The 24,286-nt window shown below is 41.9% G+C and overlaps 1 protein-coding gene across 3 annotated transcripts in view; it reads left to right on the forward strand.

Moving 5' to 3' along the window:
• Nucleotides 1–24,286, forward strand: part of EPB41L4A (erythrocyte membrane protein band 4.1 like 4A) — a 181,098-nt gene that overhangs the window by 116,792 nt on the left and 40,020 nt on the right. For all 3 annotated transcript variants that reach the window (XM_075932023.2, XM_089779298.1, XM_089779297.1), the window contains exons 12-14: nt 2,003–2,080; nt 3,695–3,816; nt 21,444–21,531. In XM_075932023.2, coding sequence (XP_075788138.2) covers nt 2,003–2,080; nt 3,695–3,816; nt 21,444–21,531 — 288 coding nt within the window. The remainder of the gene's footprint in view (nt 1–2,002; nt 2,081–3,694; nt 3,817–21,443; nt 21,532–24,286) is intronic.

The raw sequence follows: 24,286 nt of genomic DNA on the forward strand, positions 1-24,286 counted from the left end.
AATTGAACAGGGCAGTTTGACCCCGGGTATCCTGGCCCTCAGGAAAAAGCTTCCCTGTTGCATCTCATAAACATAAGAACAGCCATACTGAGTCAGACCCAAGGTTCATCTAGCCCGGTATCCTGTCTTCCAACAGTGGCCAATGCCAGATGCCCCAGAGGGAGTGAACAGGAGCAGGTAATCATCACATGATACCTCTCCTGTCACCCATTCCCAGCCCCTGACAAACAGAGGCTAGGGACATCATTCTTACCCATTTTGGCTAATAAGTATTGATGGACCTAACCTCCATGAATGTATCTAGTTCTTTCTTGAATCCTGTTCAAGTCCTGGTCTTCACAAAAGCATAAGGCAAACCCTGAGATGTATGTATGCATCTCCAAATGATTTTGATATGTCCCGGTGCGAAGCAAATTTGTTCATTTGTGTTACAAACTCCTGTAATAGTTCTGTACTCAGGCCTGCCAAGAAGGAGGGGAAGGAGTGGCAAAAGGGGCAACTGCCCTCGGGCTCGGTGATACAAAAGGACCTGGAGCTCTTGGATGTCACTTCTGCTACTGTGGCATGGTGGCAGCTGGAGCTCCGATTCCTTTAAATTGCTGCCTGGAGCAGGTGCAGTGTTTTCTCAGCGGCACTGAGGGCTTCCTAGACCCAGCCCTGCCCCCTCCTTGGGCACAGAGCAGCCTCCCTGCCATTTGCCCAGGGGCCCAGAAAGGATGTTGGCTCTGATGCCTACACTGATAATATTGCAACAGTGATGTGTCCATTATTAAGGGCACAATACTTGCTTAGATGCATTCTCCCAAAGTAAGAGCTAAGATACTCCATTACTTCATTCACTCAGGGTATGTCTACACTACCCCGCTAGTTCAAACTAGCGGGGTAATGTAGGCATACCGCACTTGCAAATGAAGCCCGGGATTTGAATTTCCTGGGCTTCATTTGCATAAGCGGGGAGCCGCCATTTTTAAAACCCCGCTGGTTCGAACCCCGTGCAGCGCGGCTACACGGGGCACGAACTAGGTAGTTCGAACTAGGCTTCCTAGTTCGAACTATCGTTACTCCTCGTGAAATGAGGGTTCGAACCAGCACGGGGTTCGAACCAGCGGGGTTTTAAAAATGGCGGCTCCCCGCTTATGCAAATGAAGCCCGGGAAATTCAAATCCCGGGCTTCATTTGCAAGTGCGGTATGCCTACATTACCCTCCTACTTCGAACTAGGAGGGTAGTGTAGACATACCCTCAGAATTTATTCACCGTTCTTTCATGGGAAAGAAGTTTGCAAGGTTTGTCCTCCCACCGAAGAAGTGACAAGTTCTTTGGACCTCTAAAACTGTAGCTCTTGCAGGAGTAGCAGGAGGCAAGGGCCATTCAAGACCCTGTAGCTTTGCAGGGTGCCCTGTTTCCAGTTGGGAGCCGGTTGTTAAAGAAGCCTCCTGTTCCTTGGTTCCCCCAGAATGCATGCAGCACGGCTATGGGAGCTGTGTTGGTAGCCCCTTGCCCCATCAGCTGCTGATCCCAGTGCATCACTCAAGGATAGTTCATGTTACAAAGATGGAACTTGCACAAGTTTACACCCTGGGAAGGCTGGAGGCCTCCTATTTCAATATAAGTGTATACACAGCACTTATTTCAAAATAGCTATTTCGAATTTGGCATTATTCCTCATGGAATGAGGTTGACCAAATTTGAAATAAGCGCTCCGCTATTTCGAATTAATTTCGAAATAGCAGTTTGGCTGTGTAGACACTAGTAAAGTTATTTGGAAATAACAGCTGTTATTTCTAAATAACTTTGCTGTGTAGACATACCTTTAGAGAGGAGCCATGCTTCCCCTTTTTGGATGTGCAAATTTGTGCTAACAACTTCTATTACAAGTAGAGGAAATTATTTGTCTTATAACAGCATTGCATCATCCTCAAACCATTCTACATGTACTTGATTAACTATGTATATGAGTGTATGTAAGTTTACTGTGTCTTTTTGTTCTTAAAATAATGTAGAATGCCAGAACATGAGTCAAACTCTCTATCAAGAAAATTCAGCAAGTTTGGATCCATAGGTTATAAACATCGGTACAGGTAAATTATTTCACCTTAAAATCTTTATATTCAGATAATTTCTTCCACCCTCCCCCCCCAAAAAAATGTTAATCAAAACATGCTAGTTCACAGATTATATACAGTGCGAGCCGCAAGGACAGATTTCTTGGTCTGACTGAACTGGGAACAGGAACTGGGAAGGGGCCACATCTGCTTTGCGGCTTCCTGATCCATGAGGCTAGCTGGGGACCAGTAGAGCCCATAGCACAACATAGAGGAGCCTCAGGGATGTTCTAAATTACGTCCAACCCATGGCCTGATGGAGATGGTCTAATAATTGTGGATCGCATGCAGAGATCTAGCAATAGGGATGGTGCAGAACTATATGAAACTCCGCCGACTATGGGCATCCCTCAGATCTGTTAAACTGGCTTTACAGCCCTTAGTGATGCCAGAGCAATACAAATGAACTATAGGATCTAGTCCTTTTTGGCTGAGGGAAGGGGTAGATCAAACCAATCTGCTAAATTAAAGGTTTTGTTGTTTAATGGTTGGGGCACAAGATTTGGAGTCAAAAGGCATGTGCTTTAGAACCAGGTTTGCCATATGTATCCTGTGTGACCTTGTGTTAACTTCCATGTGAACTGCAGATGTTCACCGCCTCTGGGAATCAGGCCACTTACTGGCTCAGGCCAGCAGTCAGGAGTGTGAATTATTTGTCAGTTTAAATCTGAAAATGTTTAATATCTTTCCTGAGTTTGGTAAACACAGGAATGCTTAGGTTTTAATTTTTTTTCCCATAATGTCTAAAAGAAAAAAGAAAAATGTGAGAGCTGCACTGGGTATTCAGGACAGTATGCTTTTCAGGAAGAAGTACATATATTTACAGACTATGGCCTAATTCACATTTACACACATTTACTGTAGTCATGTGTGTCAGAGTTTTAAAAGGGGTGTAAATATAAATGCTCACACCGCTATGTTCCTTTTACATTGCTTTTGCAAAGAAAAGGGGCCTTGGCATAAATGAAAATCATGATATTTTGATGCTGACAGTGGCTTGTTGAAACCTTGCATCGCACTGAGTTTGGTGTCCCTTTATCATTCCCAGTGTGATGCTGTGAAATATTAGAGCAACTATTTGTTGCCTCAAACGGAGAAACATTAAAGGTGTATTTTAGTAAGACAAATGACTGTAAAAATTAATTCAGGACATTAAAATGAGAGCAATCAAATTACTTAACCTTCAAGCATCCAGTTTTCTTTTTTATCATGAGGCTCCCAAAAAAGGCCATGCTGTGTTGGCTACTGTCTTAGTTCTTAATAAAGCAGCATTTTGTGAGGATTCTGGGATTGCTTCCTTACACTCAGTTGGAAAAATACCAAATGCAGAAGAGATTGGCATGATCTGTTGACAGTTGCGCCAAGGTTTGATTTGAAACAAGATCACAATGAATAGCATTGCCATTAATACCACACAGCCTGCTGTGTGAACAGGAACATTAGAATTTGAATGAAGGTTCCATGGGTAGCGGATGGATGACTAATTCACTGTGCTTTCCCAATTCAGCACAATTTCTCTAAGTAAAAATGTTAAGTGGCTTTAAGGTTCAGTTTGCAATATTCTACTTATCCATCGTATTGATTTTCAAGTGGCAGGACAGCTTTGCAGATGAGTAGAGAACTTTCTGTCCAGCTTCCTCGGCCTGACCAAAATGTTGAAAGAAGTCGTAGTAAAACTTATCCAAAAAGAATGGCCCAAACTCAACAGCCTGGTAAGCCCTGTTTGAACTTTTCTGTTTATTTTGTCAAAAGAGAGGCTTTTTGTTTGACCAAAGATGTTTCACTCTATTTTCAGGAAGCCAAGCAGTTATGACAGTAGCCTGGAGTTTCTCTTGAAATGTGTATTCTATTCTATTTTTTTACCCTGACATAAACATACCAGTATTACCTAGAGCTAAGAATCCAACTTTATGAATAAGTAATAAAGGAGTGTGGATTAGTGATAGAAGTGCATTTTTCTAGACTCAGATATACAGTGTTGTAGAGTAGCATGAAAATGTAATCAAAAGGCTGTTTTCCCAAAGGCTATGTTTGTAGCACATTGCAGTTTGTACAGTGGGTGTGAATTGCTGCTCACACTAGCATGCTGTAGTGTAACTTTCTCCTGTGGACACTGCAGTACACATAAAAAGGTACCTAGTTCTAAGTCCTATTTTAAAGAGCATGTCATTAGTCTAAACTTCTATTTTGTGCTTGCAATATCCACATGGGGGAGTTACAGTGCAGCATGCTAGTGTACACTGCAATTCACATTCCTGCGACCTGAAATGTAGACCAGTCCAAAGACTTTCTGTGAACAAAGAACATTAGACCTACATAATTTTTCTGGGATCCCAGAATCATGCAGCAGCACTGCTTCACCCAACCATTCTTCTCCTCACTGCTTTTCTCCAGTATAGTACAACTATTCTAATATCACTTGTGTTTATTTTGCTGTTAGATTTAAGTTGCCACCCTCTCTCAGATTTTCAGTCTGCTTTAGATTTGTATGTTGAAAACTAATAACTGCATTGTCAAAATGTCACAGGGAAGCTGGTTGGGGATATTTAGGACTGCAGGAGTTGTCATCAACATAATAAACAGTTCATGATTTTAAGATTTTTAGGCCTTTATCCCTACAAGTATTTATTCATGTACTTAACTGTACACCGGGGTTGGCAACCCTTCTGAAGTGTCATTCCAAAATTTAAACCTCCTGCTCTGGGCCGTGCCACTCTCCCAGGAGAGGGGGAGGGGTTCTCTCCACTTGGTCTCCTGCCCTGGGCTCCTCACCGGCTTTCCCTGTGGGGAGGGAAGGAGCAGTGTGCGCTTCCCTGGAAGCTGGATACAGTGCAGAGCCTTGGGGCTTTCCCCTCCCCCCCCTACAGGAAGCCGGCACTGGCTCCAGTCCTGTGGGGGCGTGATGCTGGATCGCCAACATGGGTTGGGGTCAGGATGGCTTGGGGGGAGGATCAGGGAAATTGGTGAGGTGTGGTCTGTGGGTGACCCTGGGGCATCCAGCCCTGTTGGGGGTGGGGTCTCATGGAGGTTCAGTCCATGGCGCCCTCACTTTTCTGCCAGGGACTCAGATGCCCAGGGGCCAATGCGGCTTTGGGGGAGGGGAACCACCCACATATTTTTCTCTACCCTCAGCCACCTCCGCCACCACCCAGCCCTGGGGCCAGAGCCCGGGCAGCGCTCACCCTGTAGGCCAGTGGTTCTCAAACTTTTTGGTCCATGGACTACCTGGCTCAATGAAAACCTTTCTGTGGACCACCAGTTGCTAATGGACACTCACCGTTAATTACATAATTAGCCCAAGCCATTTTGCTAGTGTTACAGCTAAGAAGAATGGTTTAATTTACATTATTAAACAAATTAAGCATTTAACTTACTCGTGTTAGTTTATCAAACGTCATTTTAAATAAAGTAAAATATTAATTTATGTCTAACACAAAAAGTGTCAATGTTTTCTTTACTTATGGCAGGGGTGGGGAACTATCAGTTGGAGACCACACAAGTGAGAAGCAAAAAAACTACTCCAAAACCCCTGAGTCCTCTGAGCCTGACCCCATCACACCCCAGTCCCCAATTCCCCCGTAATATCCTCATCCCGGCCCCCACTTTACCTGGCCCTTACGACCATACCCCTCCCATGGGGGAGGGGAGGTCCCGGCTCTGTTTAGGGTCCCTGTGCTGCCTGGTGGAAGCAGGTGTGGAGTTGGGGCAACTCTCAGGAGTACTGGCGGGAAGACTCCCCCAACCCATTGCTTCTTTTTCATCCAGACCCCGACTGCCATATCACCCCCTAGCCCTCAACACCCCAGATCCCCCCTGCCCATCTCACACGGTGGCAGCTGCTTAGGGATGGTCCTGGCCAGGTCCCGGGGGCAGGGCAGTCTGTTCCCACCCCCCATAGCTGCGGGTCCCCACATGCCAATGGGGCTGGGGCGGGTGGAGCAGCAGCGAGCATGCTGGTGTGGGATCTCAATCCTGCAGCTCTGGACAGGGTCTCTGGGCCTCCCAGTGGAAGCAGGTGGGGAGCCAAGGCAGCTCTCGGGAGCACCGGGGGCGGACTCCCCCACCCCACTGCTTCCTTCTCCCTGTCCTATGTCAGAGGCTGGGCCACCCAGACTCTGCTCTCAGGTTTGGAGGGTAACCAAGAAGACACAAATCACTTAATGTGAATAAATGCATGGTTTATTAGATATTACAGGTGATATAAAAAGAAAACAACAGAAGGCTTACAACATTCCTTGGCTTGCTAGGGACTCCGACTCAGCAAAGAATGGACTCCTGGCCAGGTTCGAAAGGCACTTCTGGACAGTTCCAAGTCCTTCAGGAAGTCCAAAGGGCGCTGGCAACAGTAAACAATATATAGTCTGTACACAAAATTCTAGAAGCAGCAACTATGTGCAGAGAAAAAAACCTCCAAAACCAAACACCTACCTCCGTGAGAAGATTCCCACAGACAGGCTTGTTTACCCCAAAGCTTATCTAAACTATGCGGTGAGCCTATCTCGCTAACAACCTAGCTAGCTGGGAATTTTCCTTGCTAACAGCAGGCCAAAGCCTGTTTTCTAGTTTGCAGACGTGAGAACTGGGAAGATTGACTACTCCTCGAAATACAATGGTTTTTCAACCACAACACTTCCCCAGTTCCCCTGCATGTTGTCGGGGTTGGGATGGGCGGAGCAGTAGCAGCTCATATGTGGGGGTGAGGTTGCAGTCCTGTGGGGTAGGCTGTCCTGGCTCTGTGTGGGTTCCCTGTGCTTCCCGGTGGAGGCTGGTGAGGAGCTGGGGCGGCTCTTGGGAATATGGGGGTGGTGGATGTGAATTGGGGCTTTCTTTATCTTCCCCCCTTCTGTGCCTGGAAACTAGAGCTGGTTCTCCAAGCCTCACAGCTGTGCAGGCCCTGGAGAGGTGGGAGCTGAGCTCCTGCCACGGATTTCATGTTGCATTGAATATCAGCTCAAGTGCCATTTATGGCACACGTGCCATAGGTTGCTGACCCCTGCCTTACACAAATGAGTAGATGTATTGATTTCAGTAGCATTACCCAGGTGCATAAAATTAAACAAGTGCACAAGTGTTTGCAGGTCTGAGGATTTAGTCCACAATATTTGAAAATTTAGCAAGTTTTTCTTCATACTAAAAGTTGAAATATTAGAGGTATTCAAAAGCACCAATTTTTTGTACGTAGTCTATACTGATACTTACATAGTGAAACAATAGATTTTTACTTTTTAATCTTAATGTTGTCTTCAGTGTTCCTGGAAGCTGCAGGGCAGCACAGCTTCACAGGTGAATAATCAGCCCTGCCCAGTCAGAGGTTCAGAGCTCTGTGCATGCTGCTGACTGAGTGGGGCTGATTAATCACCTGTGAAGCTGTGCTGCTCCTCAGTTTAGAGGGAACATTTTGGTTGTCTTTAATATTTTTTTTTGTTATATTTTCTGATATTTGTACCTTCATCTTTGACAAAATTTTTATGGAATAAATAAGGAACGCTAAAGTAAGAAATTTACTCAGAACAAATATTAAAGAGAACAAAAAACAACCCCCCCCAAAACAAACAAGCAAATCTGAATCCTAACAACATTGAAAGCCAACTTCTTGAACATGGAATAAATGCCAGTGAGTCGTTATCTTAATTTATTCCTGAATCATTTGCAGTTGTAGAATGGTAATGTTTTATGAGAACACTGTTTAATCATCTGTTCCACCTTAAGTTGAGAGCTTTTGAAAATCCTATCAGTATAGTTGTTGTTGTTATGATTTATTTATTTCCTAGTTTATTTACTATTACTATTTACTATTACTACCTAAATAGTTATCTAGGGTTTAGAGCAGGGCTACTCAACACAAGGCCTGGCCCACAGCCCGTTTGTTTGCAGCCTGCAGGGCAATTTGGGTTTATGTGGGGCTCAACGTTCAGCCCTTGGGTTTATGTGGGGCTCAACAAAAAAGTAGTCAATGTAATGGTCTTCTGTTGATATGTGTTTTAATAGTTACATTCCTGGACTGTCATTGCTCATTAAAAGTGCTGTCATGTGGGTGGAAACTGGGGTAAATATTGCATTTTATTAATATCAGCAGAACTGACATAAATGGGGCCTTTGTGTTGTGTAGTCTTGTCTTAATCTTTGTATTCATGCCTGTCAGTATGAAAAAAGCTATTTGCATGTATATGTAACCACATGTAAGTTGCAGCCCTTGGCATGTGCTATGAGTATCATTGTGGCCCCCGGAGCTTCCAAAGTTGAGTAGCCCTGGTTTAGAGCCTGGATTGGGAACTAGGAGGGCTGGATTTTAATCCTAGCTCTGCCACCAGGTCTTGTGGACTTGAGTTAATCAATCAATCTCTCTGCCTCAAGTACCCCAACTGGAAACATTGAGATGATAATGGCCACTACTGTACCCACTTTGCATGGGGGGGTTATGAGTTTTAATTAGTTAATGTTTAAATGCTTAATACCTATAGAGTGAGATTTTTAAAAGCACTCAGCATTGGTCTTACTTTGCTCCCATTAAAGTCTGTAATAGATTTAAGAGCGGAGTGAAGCCAACATGGAGAGCTTTTGAAAATCCTACTAATATAGTGCCCTATAAAATACAGCTGTTTGTTCTCATCATTATGATGTGATTATTTCCTAGTTTGTTTACATAGCTATTCATATCACGGGGCAGATGTTCCTCTACTGTATAAACAACAGTGAGAGGGGAAAACTGCACTGGAGACCCTGATAGATTTTCTTTGTGTTTTTTCTCATCTTTTCCACCCAATGAAGAAGCTTATAGTCGTCTGGATCCAGGAATGTTCTGTGCTGGTTACAAGTCCCACTTGTTTGACATGTAAGCAACAGTTAGTGCTTCCAACAGTAGCATTACTTCCCCCTCTGTGCTTATTAGTGGCAGCCCTCAAGAGGGCGTAAAACTGCTTTACCACTCTCAGAAAGGTGAGCAATTTACAATATGTGATGGTGTATATTAGGGGTGGGGAACCTTTTGGGGGCTGAGGGCTGCTGACCCACAGAAAAATCAGTCTAGCCGAGGGGAGGGCGAACAGTGGGGACTGGAGTGCTACGGTGGTCTCCGCAGTGCTGAGGGGGAGGAACCCTGAGCCCCAAGGGGCCAGATCCAGGCAAACTGGAGACTGCCTCTGGACCCTGGCCTTAGGTTCGCTGCCCCTGGTGTATACATGGAGAGCAACTCCTTCGTTTACAGGCTACTTCACAGTTCTGCTTGATGATGTAGAGGTGTGTAGGTGCATAAATATGTGACAGATAGCTTCCTCTTGCAGCTAAGACAATGCCTACACTATGAGCTAGGGCTGGGGCTCCCCAGCTCATGCACATGCTTGTACTAGCTCTCATCAAGCTAGCATGTAGCCATGGTAGCACTGCTTGTGGCAGCAGAGGCATGGCTGAGCTGTGCCAAGTACAAACTCACTGCAAACTGGTGGGCGTGTACTTGGCATAGTTCAGACGTGTCTGCTGTCACAATCAGCACTACCATGGCTACACTACTATTCATACACATGATAGCTTGGTGAGAGCTAGCGTGAATGTGTGTACGTGAGCAGAACAGTGCATCCCTAGCTCACGCTGCTGGTCCTACGCTCCCTGCAGGGCTTTCTTTTGAAATGTGCAGGAGCCCCTGTACGTTTCAAAGGCTCAGGTGCCACAGGGAGTGTAGGGCCAGTCCCCTGCTGGGCCCCTGCAGGGCTCTTGCTACAGTTGAAAGTTGGAGGTGCCCTAATAGACTAATTGGATAGTCAATAGAAATCCCATCGATTATTTGATTAGTTAATCTAAATTTAACATTCCTAGCAGAGACATGTATTCAGTTGCACTCTTCTTTGTTTCTGATGATAGTTTGTAATAGATTTCATTTCCCTCTTCATCTCTCTCCAGTTTTGCAGAAAAATGCATGGCTACTTAGTGATCCTGTCTTCTGTAACAACTCTCCAGTATCCATTGAGTATGGGCACTTGAGTGCCTTCTTTTCCACTCTTTTTGTTGTTGCAGTGGCAGATGTTCTATGCTCATTGATAGTTGGTGTCATTTTTCTATGGTTGTGAGGAAATAGACATGTTCTGTGTCCATGATTGCCTGTAATGGTGTGCAAAATCCCCCAACTAGTGCAGATCTATGTTTTGTTGACTTACAAAATTTGGTAGCACTATTTTTAATAAAAATGTTTTCCCCATGGCCATGTACAAATGCGCATATCTGTAGCCTCTTTCTCTGTGTAGATTATTTGATTTTTAATTTAACTTATGTACTTAGTAAACCATTTATTATCAAATGAGTCCAGAAGTGTAGCCACGTTCTGTTAGCGGGTGTGCTTTACCTCTAAATGACTGTCCTCAAAAATGAATAAATGCTGCATATATCACTTAGCCTCTTAGGGAAGATGAAAGAGCAAGAACATTCTCCATGGAGAGCAAGAAGCATTACAAAAGAAAGACATGCATGTTCTTCTCACAGGCAGTCCTGACAGTTGTAACATTCTTGCATATAAATTATCATGTTTGAAACCTTTTTTTAGGGGGGGCATGGACACTGATAAACAAGGTTACCCCCTTTCTCTGCTTAAAAAAAGTCTGCCAATGCCTGAGGGCAGGTTAATAGTTCTCTTTAATCCTGGATTATAATGGGATGCCTCATGTGACAGGCTCTGCTACATCTCATTGGTATAAAACCCACACTTTTCAAATAGATTCTTTCTTCAATGCAATTGTGTTGAGTCCAGTTAGCCTAGTAAATTAATTCAGCCTCACTTGATTAATATTATGCATCATTTGATAAAAGTATGGGCTCATAGCACACTTTAAATCCCACATGATCATTCTGATTTAGGAGATGAGCCTGGTAGGATGAAGCAGTGTTATGAGTTATTTAAAGCTTTCCCTGCTTAATGTATCTGGGGGAGTAATATGACATAGCTTATTAAAGTAAATACAGTTCTTTAGGATAGTTAGAATTATACCAGTTGTTGTCATGAACACTAACTATTCATAGTGTTATAATATTTTCTGATGTGGCATAATAGAACTAAACATGCATTGTTCACCATTTTACACTGATTTATTTGGCTTGATTTTGGCTTGATTTTGCCTATCTCATCATGTGAATTATACATTCCTTGAAGTGATTTATGCCTAGCACCATTTATGTTAGCAGCATGCTGGGAAGGGTTTGACCTTTTATAAAGGAAAACAGAATTATATTTACAAAAATGGTTCTCCAAGTCATTTTTACACATAGTTCTTACCCAATACAAGATGATAACCTCTTGTATTTTCCCTCTTTCTCCCTCCTGGCTCTATAAAAAACATAACAGTATCCTTTCTGCATCCTGCTCAGTTAGCTGAGTTTAGGGCTAGATTTGTGCCTGGTGTTTGTGTCCCTCTATACAAGGGATGGCACAGTCAGAGTTCCCATAGTGGTGGGGATTCTAGGAGGGAATGAGGATGGAGAGCCATGGCTATGGATAGTGCATTATGCACATTCCTCCACACACCTAGGCATTCTGGAGGGAACTGTGCTTCCTGAGTCACCTATTCCAGAGTTCCCCTTGGGGTCGATCTGCTCCACATTCCCTCCAACTTGGGACTGTGTGTAAATCTCACAATCTAGCCTGTAAAATTCCTGCTCCCTCCCTTATTTCAGAAAAATAAAATTTCCTCCCTCCACCCTCAATATTTTTAATGGTCATGACTGGCTGTCATTGCTGATTATATATAAACATTGAATTTACCATGTGTTGTCCATTTCCTGTTGTTTTGTAATGGCAGAGTTAGGTATCCTGTGTAGCACTGAGTAGTACTTGCCTGTCACATGGCCCATTATCACTTAGTAAACTCATTAGCATGTAAGCCAGCAATTGAACCCCATGTTAGTGGGAACAGGTGCTAAGAGGATAATGATGGAAGCCTTTATTTTTGTGTGTGCTTGTTGAATATATTTGGGGTTTAAAATAGAGATCAGAGTGGAGAGTGAACATAGTAAACAGAGGGAAACTTCAGGTTTATTCCTAAAAATATTCATTAACAATTATCAGGTTCTCTGGCTGGGATAGACCGTTAGATTTTTTTCTCAGGAACCAGATTAGTGTAGTACAAAATAATTCCTCTTCTTATCCCTTAATTAAAACATCACATATGTTAGCCATACAGGTATTAGAGAAAAATCAGACAAGGAAGCTTTAATTTCTGTGTATTTGACATGTATCTGTTCCATTAAAAGGAATGACAACTGGCTTTTTAGTGATCTATTTTATTGCAACACACAAAAAGATAGCAGCCAAGGCCCATTAAGAGATTTGTGGACTCTAAACATATGCTAGATACTTGTAATCTGTGAACCAAATATAAAAAACCTATTTAGATCTCCTATTACACTGGTTTCTTCCTGGTGTGTCTTCATTGTCTCCACCAGGGTGTTACTCTGATTTTCATCGGTTTAAATGAGATCAGAATCAAGGCCTCATTTTCTTTTTATATTTTTTTCTATAAAACTTTTAAGTCAGAGGGTTTTAGAGCAATAAATGGGCCATGTTTGATCACATAAGTTAATGTTTAGCACTAACCAATGTTTATTTACTAAGTAGATTTTCTATTAGATTTTTTTCTTCTTTGGAATTTGGTGCCATATCACTGCAGTAAAATTCCAAAGGGTATAACATAAATATTAAACACCATACTTTAATTTAAAGAGAGAGAGAGAGAACACATTTTGTCTTTATCCTGATTCTGCAAATCTGCTTTTCTCCATGCCAAATACGCATACAAAATATTGATAATTATCTTTAGGCATTTCAGGCTGCTAACAGGCCAGGTTATAGGTTTGGAGAGTTTCCTTCATAGGCTCAAGTCTGGGGTATGACTATCTCACTGCTCTGTGCTCTCATTCATTTCCTGGTTTAATTCAGTTGGGTAAGGGTTACAGTTAACTTCTGCATTGGTCATAAATCCTAAAAGCAATTAGTGGAGCAGTAATTAGGATTGTTCTTCCTTTTGTGATCAGAATGGCATTTGGTGCGGCTTTCAAAATGCAGGAGACTAGATTTTCTGATGAAAAGGTTATTTGTCCTTTTTAAAAAAAAAATGTTTCATAGTAAGAGCTCCTTATTTTCCTATGGATAGTATTTATGTGACCTCATCTACTGCTACTCAAAGATTTCTATTTTACTCCATAATGAAAATGCAAAGTAGTAGATGCAAAATACTATTGTTATGATGTAGGAGAAGTCCAGTTTAGGTGCTGACTGGAAAATCAGGCTATGAATATTTACACTGCTGTAGCGCGCACACCTTGTCTGACCAGGATTAGACCCTGATCTACTAGGCACTGTGCAACACAGTCCCTCACCTGAGAATATTATATACCATCATATGATACTACAAGGCACATCTCATTTGTTGTAGGTGGTATTGTCACATTTTTATCATTATCTCAGAATAATCACTGTGTCCAGATCTAGAGTTCAGACAGCTTCCCAATTCAGATAAGTATTTAGCAAAAAAGGCCTTATTATCCTCTCACATGCAACCATGAAAATTAAGAGAAACTCCAGTGGAGTTATGATGGTGTGATTTTGATAGGTGAGTCAGAATCATAACAAAAATCTTCATCTTGCAACAATAGAACTAGTTTTACCAGACTCTCTTTTTTGTGCCATGGAAGTTCTCTGATTATAGTTGCAATCCTGGTACAAGTAGGACAGTCCTCTTTGATTTGATGTCCCAGTTTCCAGGGAAATTCTTTTGTGATGACCGATGTGGGTTTTTTCATTTAATCAGTCAAAAAAATTTAATAACTACAAAATATTTGTTCAAGATATGATGCTATGGGATAGAAGTGGCTCTGTGCTTGCCAGGAACAAACAGTCCAGTGGAATGAGTGTTCAGTGTAATGAACACTGTTGGGAATAAAGAGAAAAATTTAATGAGGATGAAAAATATTAAACTTAAAGTGAAGGTTAACAAAACTTGCTCGGTGTTGTATTTAGAAAAGATTGTTACTGGACTATCCTTCTCTCTGAAAAATATGCAATTATTGAGTAACCAGCATACCAGAAGTAATTAAAAAGTATTTTGTATGATTAGATTTTGACCCTAAGAAATGTTGCCATAGAAAGGTGCTAGTTCTTGATTTTGAAAATATAATCATCTTATAACTGTTACTTCTATAAACTGTAACATCTTTACCTTTTATAGAATGACACTAAAGGATGTGAAAGTCTTTCCTAACTTTGCTTTTTTTGTTTTATTACAATGTTGATTTTGCCTTTTTTACACGAGAGAGAGAGAGAAAGAGATATACATATATATATATCTATATCTCGTTGAGGGAAAATATAAACTCCAGAGACTACTGGTTTGGGAAAAAATTTAATGTTTTATTTAACAGTTCCAATTTAAAAATTAAACTTGTGAAGCAGTTGTCTAGACTATGTTCTAATTATCTTAGGTATTTTTAAAACATCCACATACAAAAATCCATCAAGTTTCAATATTTCTGGCTAATAACATATAGCACAGTGCACAAAGTATCCAAGAAAGTTTTTTTTCCCTTTTGGTATCACTATGCTCTCTTCTCATTAGTGGGTTTAAATACAAACACCGTATTTGGATAATGTGAAGGGACTGAATTTGATAAAAAACAGACATGAGTCTAAAAGACTCCAAAAGTTATTTAAATTTAGAGTTCTTAAAACTGAATAATCTATTTAAATTCCACAGCAGAAGTTGCCATAATAAGGATTACTGTAAAAGGAAATCAAACCATGTACACCAATCCTGTGGGAAAGTTCAGATAATGCTAAAAAAGTTCAGAATTGAATGGACAAAGATACCTATTACATGGTCTTTAGTAATAGCAGATAAATCAAAGCAATAGGATTAGAGTTAGAACTGTTTAAGAGTCTACTCTGAATCCAGAACCACAACACAGTTTCTACCACCAGTCACAGAATCATCAAAGGCTGCAAAGGGCAAAGCATGCAGGCCCATCCACCTCAAAAGTAGCCATCCAACTTCCATCCGCTAGGTAACAGTTCCTTTTGACAGGACACTTGAAAGTTGTGGTGACAAAAGAGCCATCCCTGCCCATTTTGAAATTATTTTTGGTGGTGATTCTATGAACAAGAAGTTCAACATATTGTTTCAGAACAGCACAAGGGCAGGGCTCAAGGCGCAGTGCCATCCTACTGTTCTAGACAGGCCACTAGAGGTATGTCTTCCCTCCCATGCCTCTAGTATCCCAGGTTCTATGGAAGATTTGTCACAACAAAGCACAAGTCATTCTTATCTCACCCTATTGGGCCAGACAGTTCAAATGTGCAAACCTCCCACAAATGTTAGTCTGTCAACCCAACAGCATTCAGTCCTTCCCAAAACTGTTAACTCAGGAGAATGGCAGGATTAGACATCCTAAACCATACACTCTTTACCTTGCGCCGTGGTATTTTGATGGGTGTCAGACCTAGAGTGTTTCTGCTTGGAGGCTGCTCAAATTATTTTTAATTACAGTGGGAAAGATTTTACCAGAAAATGTTATGTAGCCAGATGGAGACATTTCTCTATTTGGGGTGCACCAGAACAAGTTATCATAAGGGCTTGCAAGTATTCCTGCTGTTTTTGCCTGTTTCCTAACACTTAAGACATTGGGTCTGTCTTTTAGCTTGTTGTGGGTCCATTTAGCACAGTTCTGTAGAAGATGGCTATTCTGTTTTTACTCACCTAGTAACAATTAATTGTCGAAGTGTCTATGAAGTAGTGAAGCCATCACCACGGTGGAACCTCAATCTCCTACTTTCAGCGCTTACTGGGCCTATTTTGAACCATTGCTCATGTGCTTTATGTCCCATCTGTCTATTAAAGTCATCTTCTTTGTAGACATTAGGTCAGTCAGGAGGAGTGGTGAGCTGGGGGCCCTCATGGCCAAATTCTATACATTACATTTCATAAAGAGAACATATCTCTTTGCCTCCACCTGAAATTTATCCTAAAGGTAATTTTCAAATTCCCAAATAAACCAGTTGATTCACTTAATGGTGTTCTTCTCAAAACCTCATGCCTCCAGTGAAAAGAGTAAATTTCACTCTCCTGATGTCAGAGGAGCACTGATGTTCTACCTGCAAAGAATGGAACAATTTAAAAATTGCCCAGACTATTTGTTGCAGTAGCAGAATGAGCATGCAGACAAAATATATCCGCTCAGAGAGTCCATGAGTGGGTTTCTGACTGTAGCCTTCTTTACTATTAGTTGATGCATTTCATTCCCCTCTGTGGGATGAGGGCCCATTCTACTAGAGCACAGGTAACCTGAGTAGCATTTCTTTGAAAAGTGTCTACGTTGGACATATCTCATGCACCACGGGAGCCCACCCCACCTGATTGAGCCCCACACAACCCATCCTGAAGCCCTGCACATGCAGGAGGCAGGTGGGGGAAGGACACCATGGACTGGACCCCTGTGGGACACCCTGGGGTCACCTACCCACCCACCTCCACCTTGGTGAGCTGTGCCCAGCCTCCCTGCCTCTCCATTTCTCTGACCTCCCCTCCCCAGCCACCTTGAACCTAGCCCTGTTCCCAGGGGCATCTGCCTTCCCCCATCTCCCTGCCCCTGGTCAGACATCCTACCCCCAATCTGCTCCTGCACCCTCCTCCTTGGCCAGACATCCTACCCCCAGTCGTCTTCTGCACCCTACCTCCCACCCAGACCTTTCCCCCTTCTGTACCTCACCTCCCTCCCAGATCCTGTACCCCATCCCTATCCCACCTACTGGCAGCCCTGTCCCACACATTAAACCCCTCATTTTTGTCCCCACCCCAGAGCAGAAGGGTCCATTAAAATCCACTAACTCCAGAACCCCAGAAAATTATATCTGGCCTATGGGAAGCCCTAAACCTCAGTCCTCCCTGTCCCTTCCCCTCACACTGTGGGGCTGGAACACAAGAGGAGTGAGGTGTCTCAGGTGGGGGTTTTTGGAGGAGTTTTTTTGCTTCTCACTTGTGTCATCGCCAACTGATTTTTCTTTTCTGTGGGTCAGTGGTCCCTGACACAAGAAAGGTTCCCCGCACCTGCCATAAATAAAGAAAACATTGACATCTTTTGTGTTGGACATAAATTAATATTTTATTTTATTTAAAATGAAATTTGATAAACTAACATGAGAAATTAAACAGATTAAGTGCTTTAACTATTTTAAATCAAACTAGTCTCGCTAGCTGCAGCAGTAGCAAAATGGCTCAGGTGTAATTATGTAATTAACTGTGAGTTTCCATTAGCAACTGGTGGTCCATGGAAAGGTTTACACTAAGCCAAGTTGTTCATGGGCCAAAAAGTTTGAGAACCACTGGCCTAGATTAACACAGACACTACTTGCAAGATTTTCTGGTCTCTGTTGAAGTCACACATGTGGAATATCAATAGGGACCATACATCTTGAAGAACTTCTTGTTACAAGTATATAACCTCCATTTACCACACATTCTATCTGAGCGAGTGCATTTATTTCCTTGGACTCAGAAAAAGCATTAACTACAGTAACTTTGATATCATAGTGTGCTAGCTTTGAATGATGATCTTTTTTTATCTTATATACTTCTATTGGCAAGAGCAGCCTAATTACCTCTCCCACAAAACGAATAAAGCCAAACACCATAACTCCCTATAACATACTACCCTGACCTGCTTCCTCCTCATGTGGCTGACAGAGAGGAGATTGCCTTTTACTATTCTTATTATGTGTCATCTTTTAAATTTTGACCTTGAACATTTTGATCTATAGCTGCACCTTCAAAGAGGGAATGTTTGCAGTATTATTTGTTCTTTTAATAAGGTTGGGTTTTTTTTCCTGTAGTTTTCATATTCAGACTTAGTCAGGAAGAGTCTTTGGTTTTCCTACCTCCATTATTCTCCTTTTCCTTCCCCCCATTCTTTCACACTCCTGGTGCTGTTGTAGCATAATAGCTCTTAACCTGTACTAGAAAATAGAAACAAAGCTGTATTGATGAATGTCCATTGCTTCAAACAGATTACAGTCTCAGTTCTCTCTGATTATTCAATGAAGCATACTCAGAATCCCTAAATGCTGTCTTGAATTTTGTTTTTACAAATGGCTTCAAACGTAAATTGAACCTATCCAATATCATACAGTTTAGGGCCTGAGTCTACCTAATAATTATGCTTGTGTGACCAAAATAAAGAGCAGACAGAATCAGTCTTTGCCCTCAGAAAAATGCAAGGACTGCCCTCTCCTCACTTCCCTCTAAGATGCAGAGGACGGGGGTGGAGAAAGTGCCATAACTTGATCTTCCATATGCACCAGGCAGTAAAGTCATATGGAAAATAGTAAGCTGTGACCCTGAAAAAGGTGTATACTTAGCCTTTGCACATCCAGAAGCTCTGGGAGTCCGAATTCCTTCCACAGCTCCCTCTGTGATGGTTTTTCTGTGCATTGACCCTTACTGTGGGGTGTGCTTACAAGGCACAAATGAGCCTTTTCTAAATTTTAAACATTACTTCTAGTTATTACAACCCTCAAAAAGCTATTATTTCATACTATGACACTATAGAAGCTGTTCTTTTCAACTACAAAGCCTTGTGTTTTCTTCTGAGTAGTTTTATAGATGTCAGTCAATCTATAGCAGTGTGGAGAATTCTAAATTGACATCTTGCATTATCTTCGATATACAATACAAGTGCCCTGCCTAGATCTGCTTTACAAAATGGTTTGTGTATTCTGTCTCAGGCATTGAGAACAATTTTGAAGATAAGCTTTGTAGGAGGTGACTAAAACTGTCAGTGAGATGTAAAAAGGGAGTGTGAGTGGAAAGGAATGTTATTTTATAAAACCTGTGTGCAGCGGACAGAAACAGAAATCTCACCCAGATTATTTTTAGTGCATTGCTAATACCCTGGCTTAGGTTTAAAATGATTAATCTTACAGGGTGTACCATAGGTCTGACAACTTCTTAACTAGTTGCAAGTATCTTGCATTGTGATAGTACAATATCTTAATGCTATCCATTTTTTTAAAAAAGTATTGGAATAATTTTACTTTGCTCTGGCATCCACAAAAAAGTATTGGAATAATTTTACTTTGCTCTGGCATCCACATACTTCACTCTGTTAGATATTTACTCAATAGTCAAAATAGTTTTTCCTTGGTAGTTCTACAAAAAAAGCAAGACACCAGAAATATATATTGCACAGTATAGAAGCCAAACAAATCTTGATGATGGTAACAAATCTCAGGGTGTACTAGGTTAAATAGTTTTTCCTTTAATGACTTTGAAATGTGGACATTTATATACAGTGTAACATTTTTATATCACGTTGAGTTTGTGCCTTAACCTAGTGTGTTATATGTAAGTAAATCTGAGTTTAAAGTCTTTGTGCTCCTCAAAGTATAAATGCATGAACCTATTTCTTTGGATCCTGGAAGAGAGCTATGAAAAGAGAGACTGCTGCATTTTCCTCCCATTCAGTGGAAGTGTCTTCAGAGATTCCTCAGAATATTCCAGCCCTGCAGATGTGGGATGGATGGAACCAAAATGGGGAGGGTACCTGTCAGATTGTTAGGAATAAAGTGTTGCCAAGTGTCCTCTGGACACATGCCCCAGTCTCTGGCTGAACCCCTGTGATCCACGAGTATTGGGGTGTGTGTGTGGAACTAGCAGCTTGTGCTTCCTCAAATATGAAAGTAGCAAATGAACTATGAGTGCAGTTCAGAGTGCCCAATCCCCTCGGTGGTTTACATTCCCATTGATCAACATTGGGTCCTAACTTCCTGAGGGTGGGGATTGTGTCAGCAGAAATAAATAACTAATACATTAAAAATCTAGCTAATCCACACTCCACTAAAACTAAACTACACAAAATAAATGAACACAAAATAAAGTTTCATGAGCATTATGAAGTTTCACTCGTCACTTCTGCAGACTAAACAGACCCAACTCCCTCAGCCTCTCCTCGTAAGTCATATGCTCCAGCCCCCTAATCATTTTGGTTGCCCTCCGCTGGACCCTCTCCAATGCGTCCACATCTTTTTTGTAGTGGGGCCCCAGAACTGGACACAATACTCCAGATGTGGCCTCACCAAAGCCAAATAAAGGGGAATGATGACATCTCTGGATCTGCTGGCAATGCTCCTCTTAATGCAACCTAATATGCCATTAGCCTTCTTGGCTACAAGGGACTCATCCAGCTTCTCATCCACTGTAATCCCCAGGTCCCTTTCTGCAGAACTGCTACTTAACTGGTTGGTCCCCAGCCTGTAACTATGCTTGGGATTCTTCCGTCCCAAGTGCAGGACTCTGCACTTGTCCTTGTTGAACCTCATCAGATTTCTTGTGGCCCAATCCTCCAATTTTTCTAAGTCACTCTGGACCCTATCTCTGCCCTCAAGCATATCTACCTCTCCCCCTTAGCTTAGTGTCATCCTCAAACTTGCTGAGGGTACAATCCATCCCCTCATCCAGGTCATTAATAAAGATATTGAACAAAACCGGTCCTAGAACCGAACCTTGGGGCACTCCGCTAGAAACCAACCACCATCCTGACACTGAGCCGTTGATCACTACCCACTGGGCCCAGCCTTCTAGCTATCTTTCTATCCATCTTACCATCCATTTATCCAATCCACATTCCCTTAACTTGCTGGCAAGAATACTGTGGGAGACTGTATTAAAAGCCTTGCTAAAGTCAAGGTATATCACATCCACTGACTTTCCCATGTCCACAGAGCCAGTTACCTCATCATAGAAGCTAATCAGATTGGTCAGGCACTACTTGCCCTTTGTGAATCCATGCTGACTATTCCTAATCACTTTCCTCTCTTCCAAGTGCCTCAAAATGGATTCCTTAATGATCCCTTCCATGATTTTTCCAGTAACCAAGGTAAGACTGACTGGCCTATAGTTCCCTGGATCATCCTTCTTCCCTTTTTTGAAGATGGGCACTACATTTGCCTTTTTCCAATCATCCGGGATTTCTCCCGATCTTCACGACTTTTCAAAGATAATGGCCAAAGGCTCCTCAATGACATTTGCCAGCTCCTTCAGTACCCTCGGATGCATTAAGTCCGGACCCATGGATTTGTGTACGTTTAGCTTTTCTAAATAGTTCCTAACCTGTTGTTCTCCTCTAGGTTAAGGAGCTAGTATCTCTTGACTAGTTGCTTTATGGACTGCAGTCTGGGAACCAATATGATAGTAATTGTTTGTTTTTGTATTTCATAATATTGTAGGATATTCAATAGGAACATGTAAAGTTCTGCAAAGTAGCCAAAATATGTAGAAGAGCCACTAAAAGTTGGTTTGGGGTTTTGTTTTTTCTACAGGACCCAAAAGCATAAATCAGGTTCCAGGAAATATGGAAAATGGGGAAGAAGGAACCACTAAAATTATTGCACCTTCCCCTATAAAAAGGTACGTATAATGAGACCAGTAAGGTTTTATCATGACTTACTGATGAAGAGCTGTCCCAAAGTGTTGGATAGAAAAACAATTATACTAAATATTAGTAGTTTTTAAAGGCCAGGAAGAACCTTCATGGTCTCCTAGTTTGAACTTCTGCCTAACATGTTCAATTACTGAGTGACATCAGTAATTCCTGTATCAATCTTCTGGCTGCACCAAAGTGTATTGTTTAGAAAGACACACAGTCTCGATTTAAACAAAACCCACCAGATTATGGCATGAAAGACACTGCCAGGGTTGGTGTGAAGGTTCACTGCCCCCATAGGAGCTTCAGAAGGCAGGGTCAGTGCAGTAAAAAATGCAGAGGAAGAATGAACCCTGAGAAATCTTTTGAAAGGGTGCAGCATGTGTTCCTATTCGGTGTGTGGGTGTGGGAGGGGGAGGGGGAGAGAAAAGGTGGGCATGGTCCCATCTCACCCAAGCTGGCACTTTGGGAAATCTGGCACTGCTGTCAGTCCTTGCAGCTTCTGATAAGGCCAGGCATAATACTGACTAAAGTTTAAATACCTTTTGGACCAGATCATGAGTAAGTAATGATTAATTTACTAGTTGAGTAGTTGACTACTCCATTAGTTGATAAGCACTTCTGCATTCCTCCCCCTCCCCCCCCACTTCCACTGAGGCTCTTGTACATTTCAAAGGAGGAATGTGGAATTTCGTGTGTAGCCCAGGCTCCATGCTGCGAGGCCCCCACTGACCCTGGGCTCTGTGCTGTGCTGCTGATTTGAAATGTCACGCGAAGCTGGGGTCAGCTGGGGACACCTGGTCTCTACGTGTGGCAGCGCTACACAGCTGATCCTGGGCTCAGCTGTGTGCCGCTGTTGCTTTGAAAGCCGAGGTGGCATTTCAAAGGGGCGGTGCTGCCCCTTTGAATGCTGCCTCCACGTTCAAGTCCCCTCTCTTCTCCACCCTTTGCTGCCTCTATAAGAGGTAGAGGAGGGAGCAAAAGAAGGGGAATTGACTACTCAACTAGTTGACTGACTATCAAATAAGCATTTGCTTATCAGATAGTTGACTAATCCTTAACATCCCTAATCAAGAGCTGATATAAATGAGCAACACTTTCTGTTGAATAAAATGGTCCATTATCTTTGCTTTTCTCTTTCTCTTTACTTTTCAAAACTGAAATATACTTCTCCAGATATTCTTGAGAGAGAGAAAACCCATGTCTGAACATAACAAAACTGAAAGTCTAAAAAATGTTGCAGCAGACTCCCGTTGAAGTATATTTTTGAACAGTGCTAATAATTTGAAATTAAAAGAACTGGTTAAAACAATGACATACTATATTTTCTATTCCTTGCACTTTTTATATCTTGTGTCTTGTAGGCACTTATCAGTATAGAGGCTTGTTTCACATTTAGAAAAGATACTGAGAGAAGTTCCTCTAGCACGAGAGTTAAATAACAAAATTCGTAAAGTTCCTTGATTTTTTTCTTCCTCTCTGTATCAGCACTGAGAATTATGGGGACCAGACAGCATGCTTCCTCTGTGAGGCATTTACAGTTTGGGGCTTCATTCTAGTAATGGCCCCTTAAGAATGCTTATAAGGCATCTTTTATCAACTCTTCTCAGCTGAGTCTTCATAGCTTAGCATTTCATTCACTGCTGAAATAGATAGCTGGTCACCTGTGCATGAATGGTATAAAATCAAGATAAACCAGAAAAAAAACATCCAGGACTCCCTCATGAAATTCCAATGGTAACCTTTTCAAAGATAGTGAACAAGCTCAATCCCTTTTGCAACTGCATTCCTGAAGATAATGCCAGTATCTGAAGAGCTGTCATGCGCTAGCACTCTAGCTCTAAAATGTATATCTGCTCTGAATGAGAAGTGATTTAGAAATCTAATACTGTTAATTCAGCACGCAGGATTATTTCTCTCCCTCTCTCTCACCTTCTCAGGCTGTGTTGGACATGCATTTAAAGTCACGCCATCTTTCTAATAATCACCTCATTGTGTAATTGTAATGCTATGCTATGCAAAAAAACCAAAAAAAGTGGGGGAAGAGATTCCCCCAAAACACGATAGCGCCTGTTCATTAGGTTTATTTGCACCAACTGTAGTGAGTTGGGGTGAGAAATAGATTCTCTGCAAACATCTGAATTGAGAGCTAAATGGGTACAATATTAAGAAAAATATGATTAATCTTCTGAAGTGACCTTGTTTAAATGTTTGAGGTTTTTTTTCTGCTGCCTTGCTGGTAGCTTTGCAATTTTTACACTATATGAGAATGTAATGCTTAACTCAATGACCTGGAGTAACAAAAGGCCAAGGTTAAAAGTGAGTCTGTTAAGGGAATGACAAACCTTACCCTTCAAGTGAAGCAAGCTGACTTGTGTTTCTATGCAGAAGTCGCTGTTGATAGTTTGTATTTTGGAAGTGTCTGCAGCATTTATATTTGCAATCTGATGCTGTGCCAGTTATGAGGAGCTTAGTGACAGCTAGTGTGGTTATCCAGCAGTATGCTGAACTGGGAGTCTAAGTATTCTGAGTTTACTGGCAAAAACTGCAGGTGCTGCAATAAAGGCTTGATCGGCTAATGTAGAGGAAGAGAGCATTCTCCAACCAGAAACCAGCTTTTGGAGTGACAAAACCTGACCAAGGAGCCTTAGTCATTGGCTGGAATAAGAGATGTACAACCTATCAATGGGGGAGGAAAAAAAAAAAAGAATGAAGAAGATATTTCAGATGATCCTGTGA

The sequence above is a fragment of the Pelodiscus sinensis genome, chromosome 6 (genome assembly GCF_052426305.1).
Source record: "Pelodiscus sinensis isolate ZL-2025 chromosome 6, ASM5242630v1, whole genome shotgun sequence".
In the NCBI taxonomy this organism is placed as follows: Eukaryota; Metazoa; Chordata; order Testudines; family Trionychidae; genus Pelodiscus; species Pelodiscus sinensis.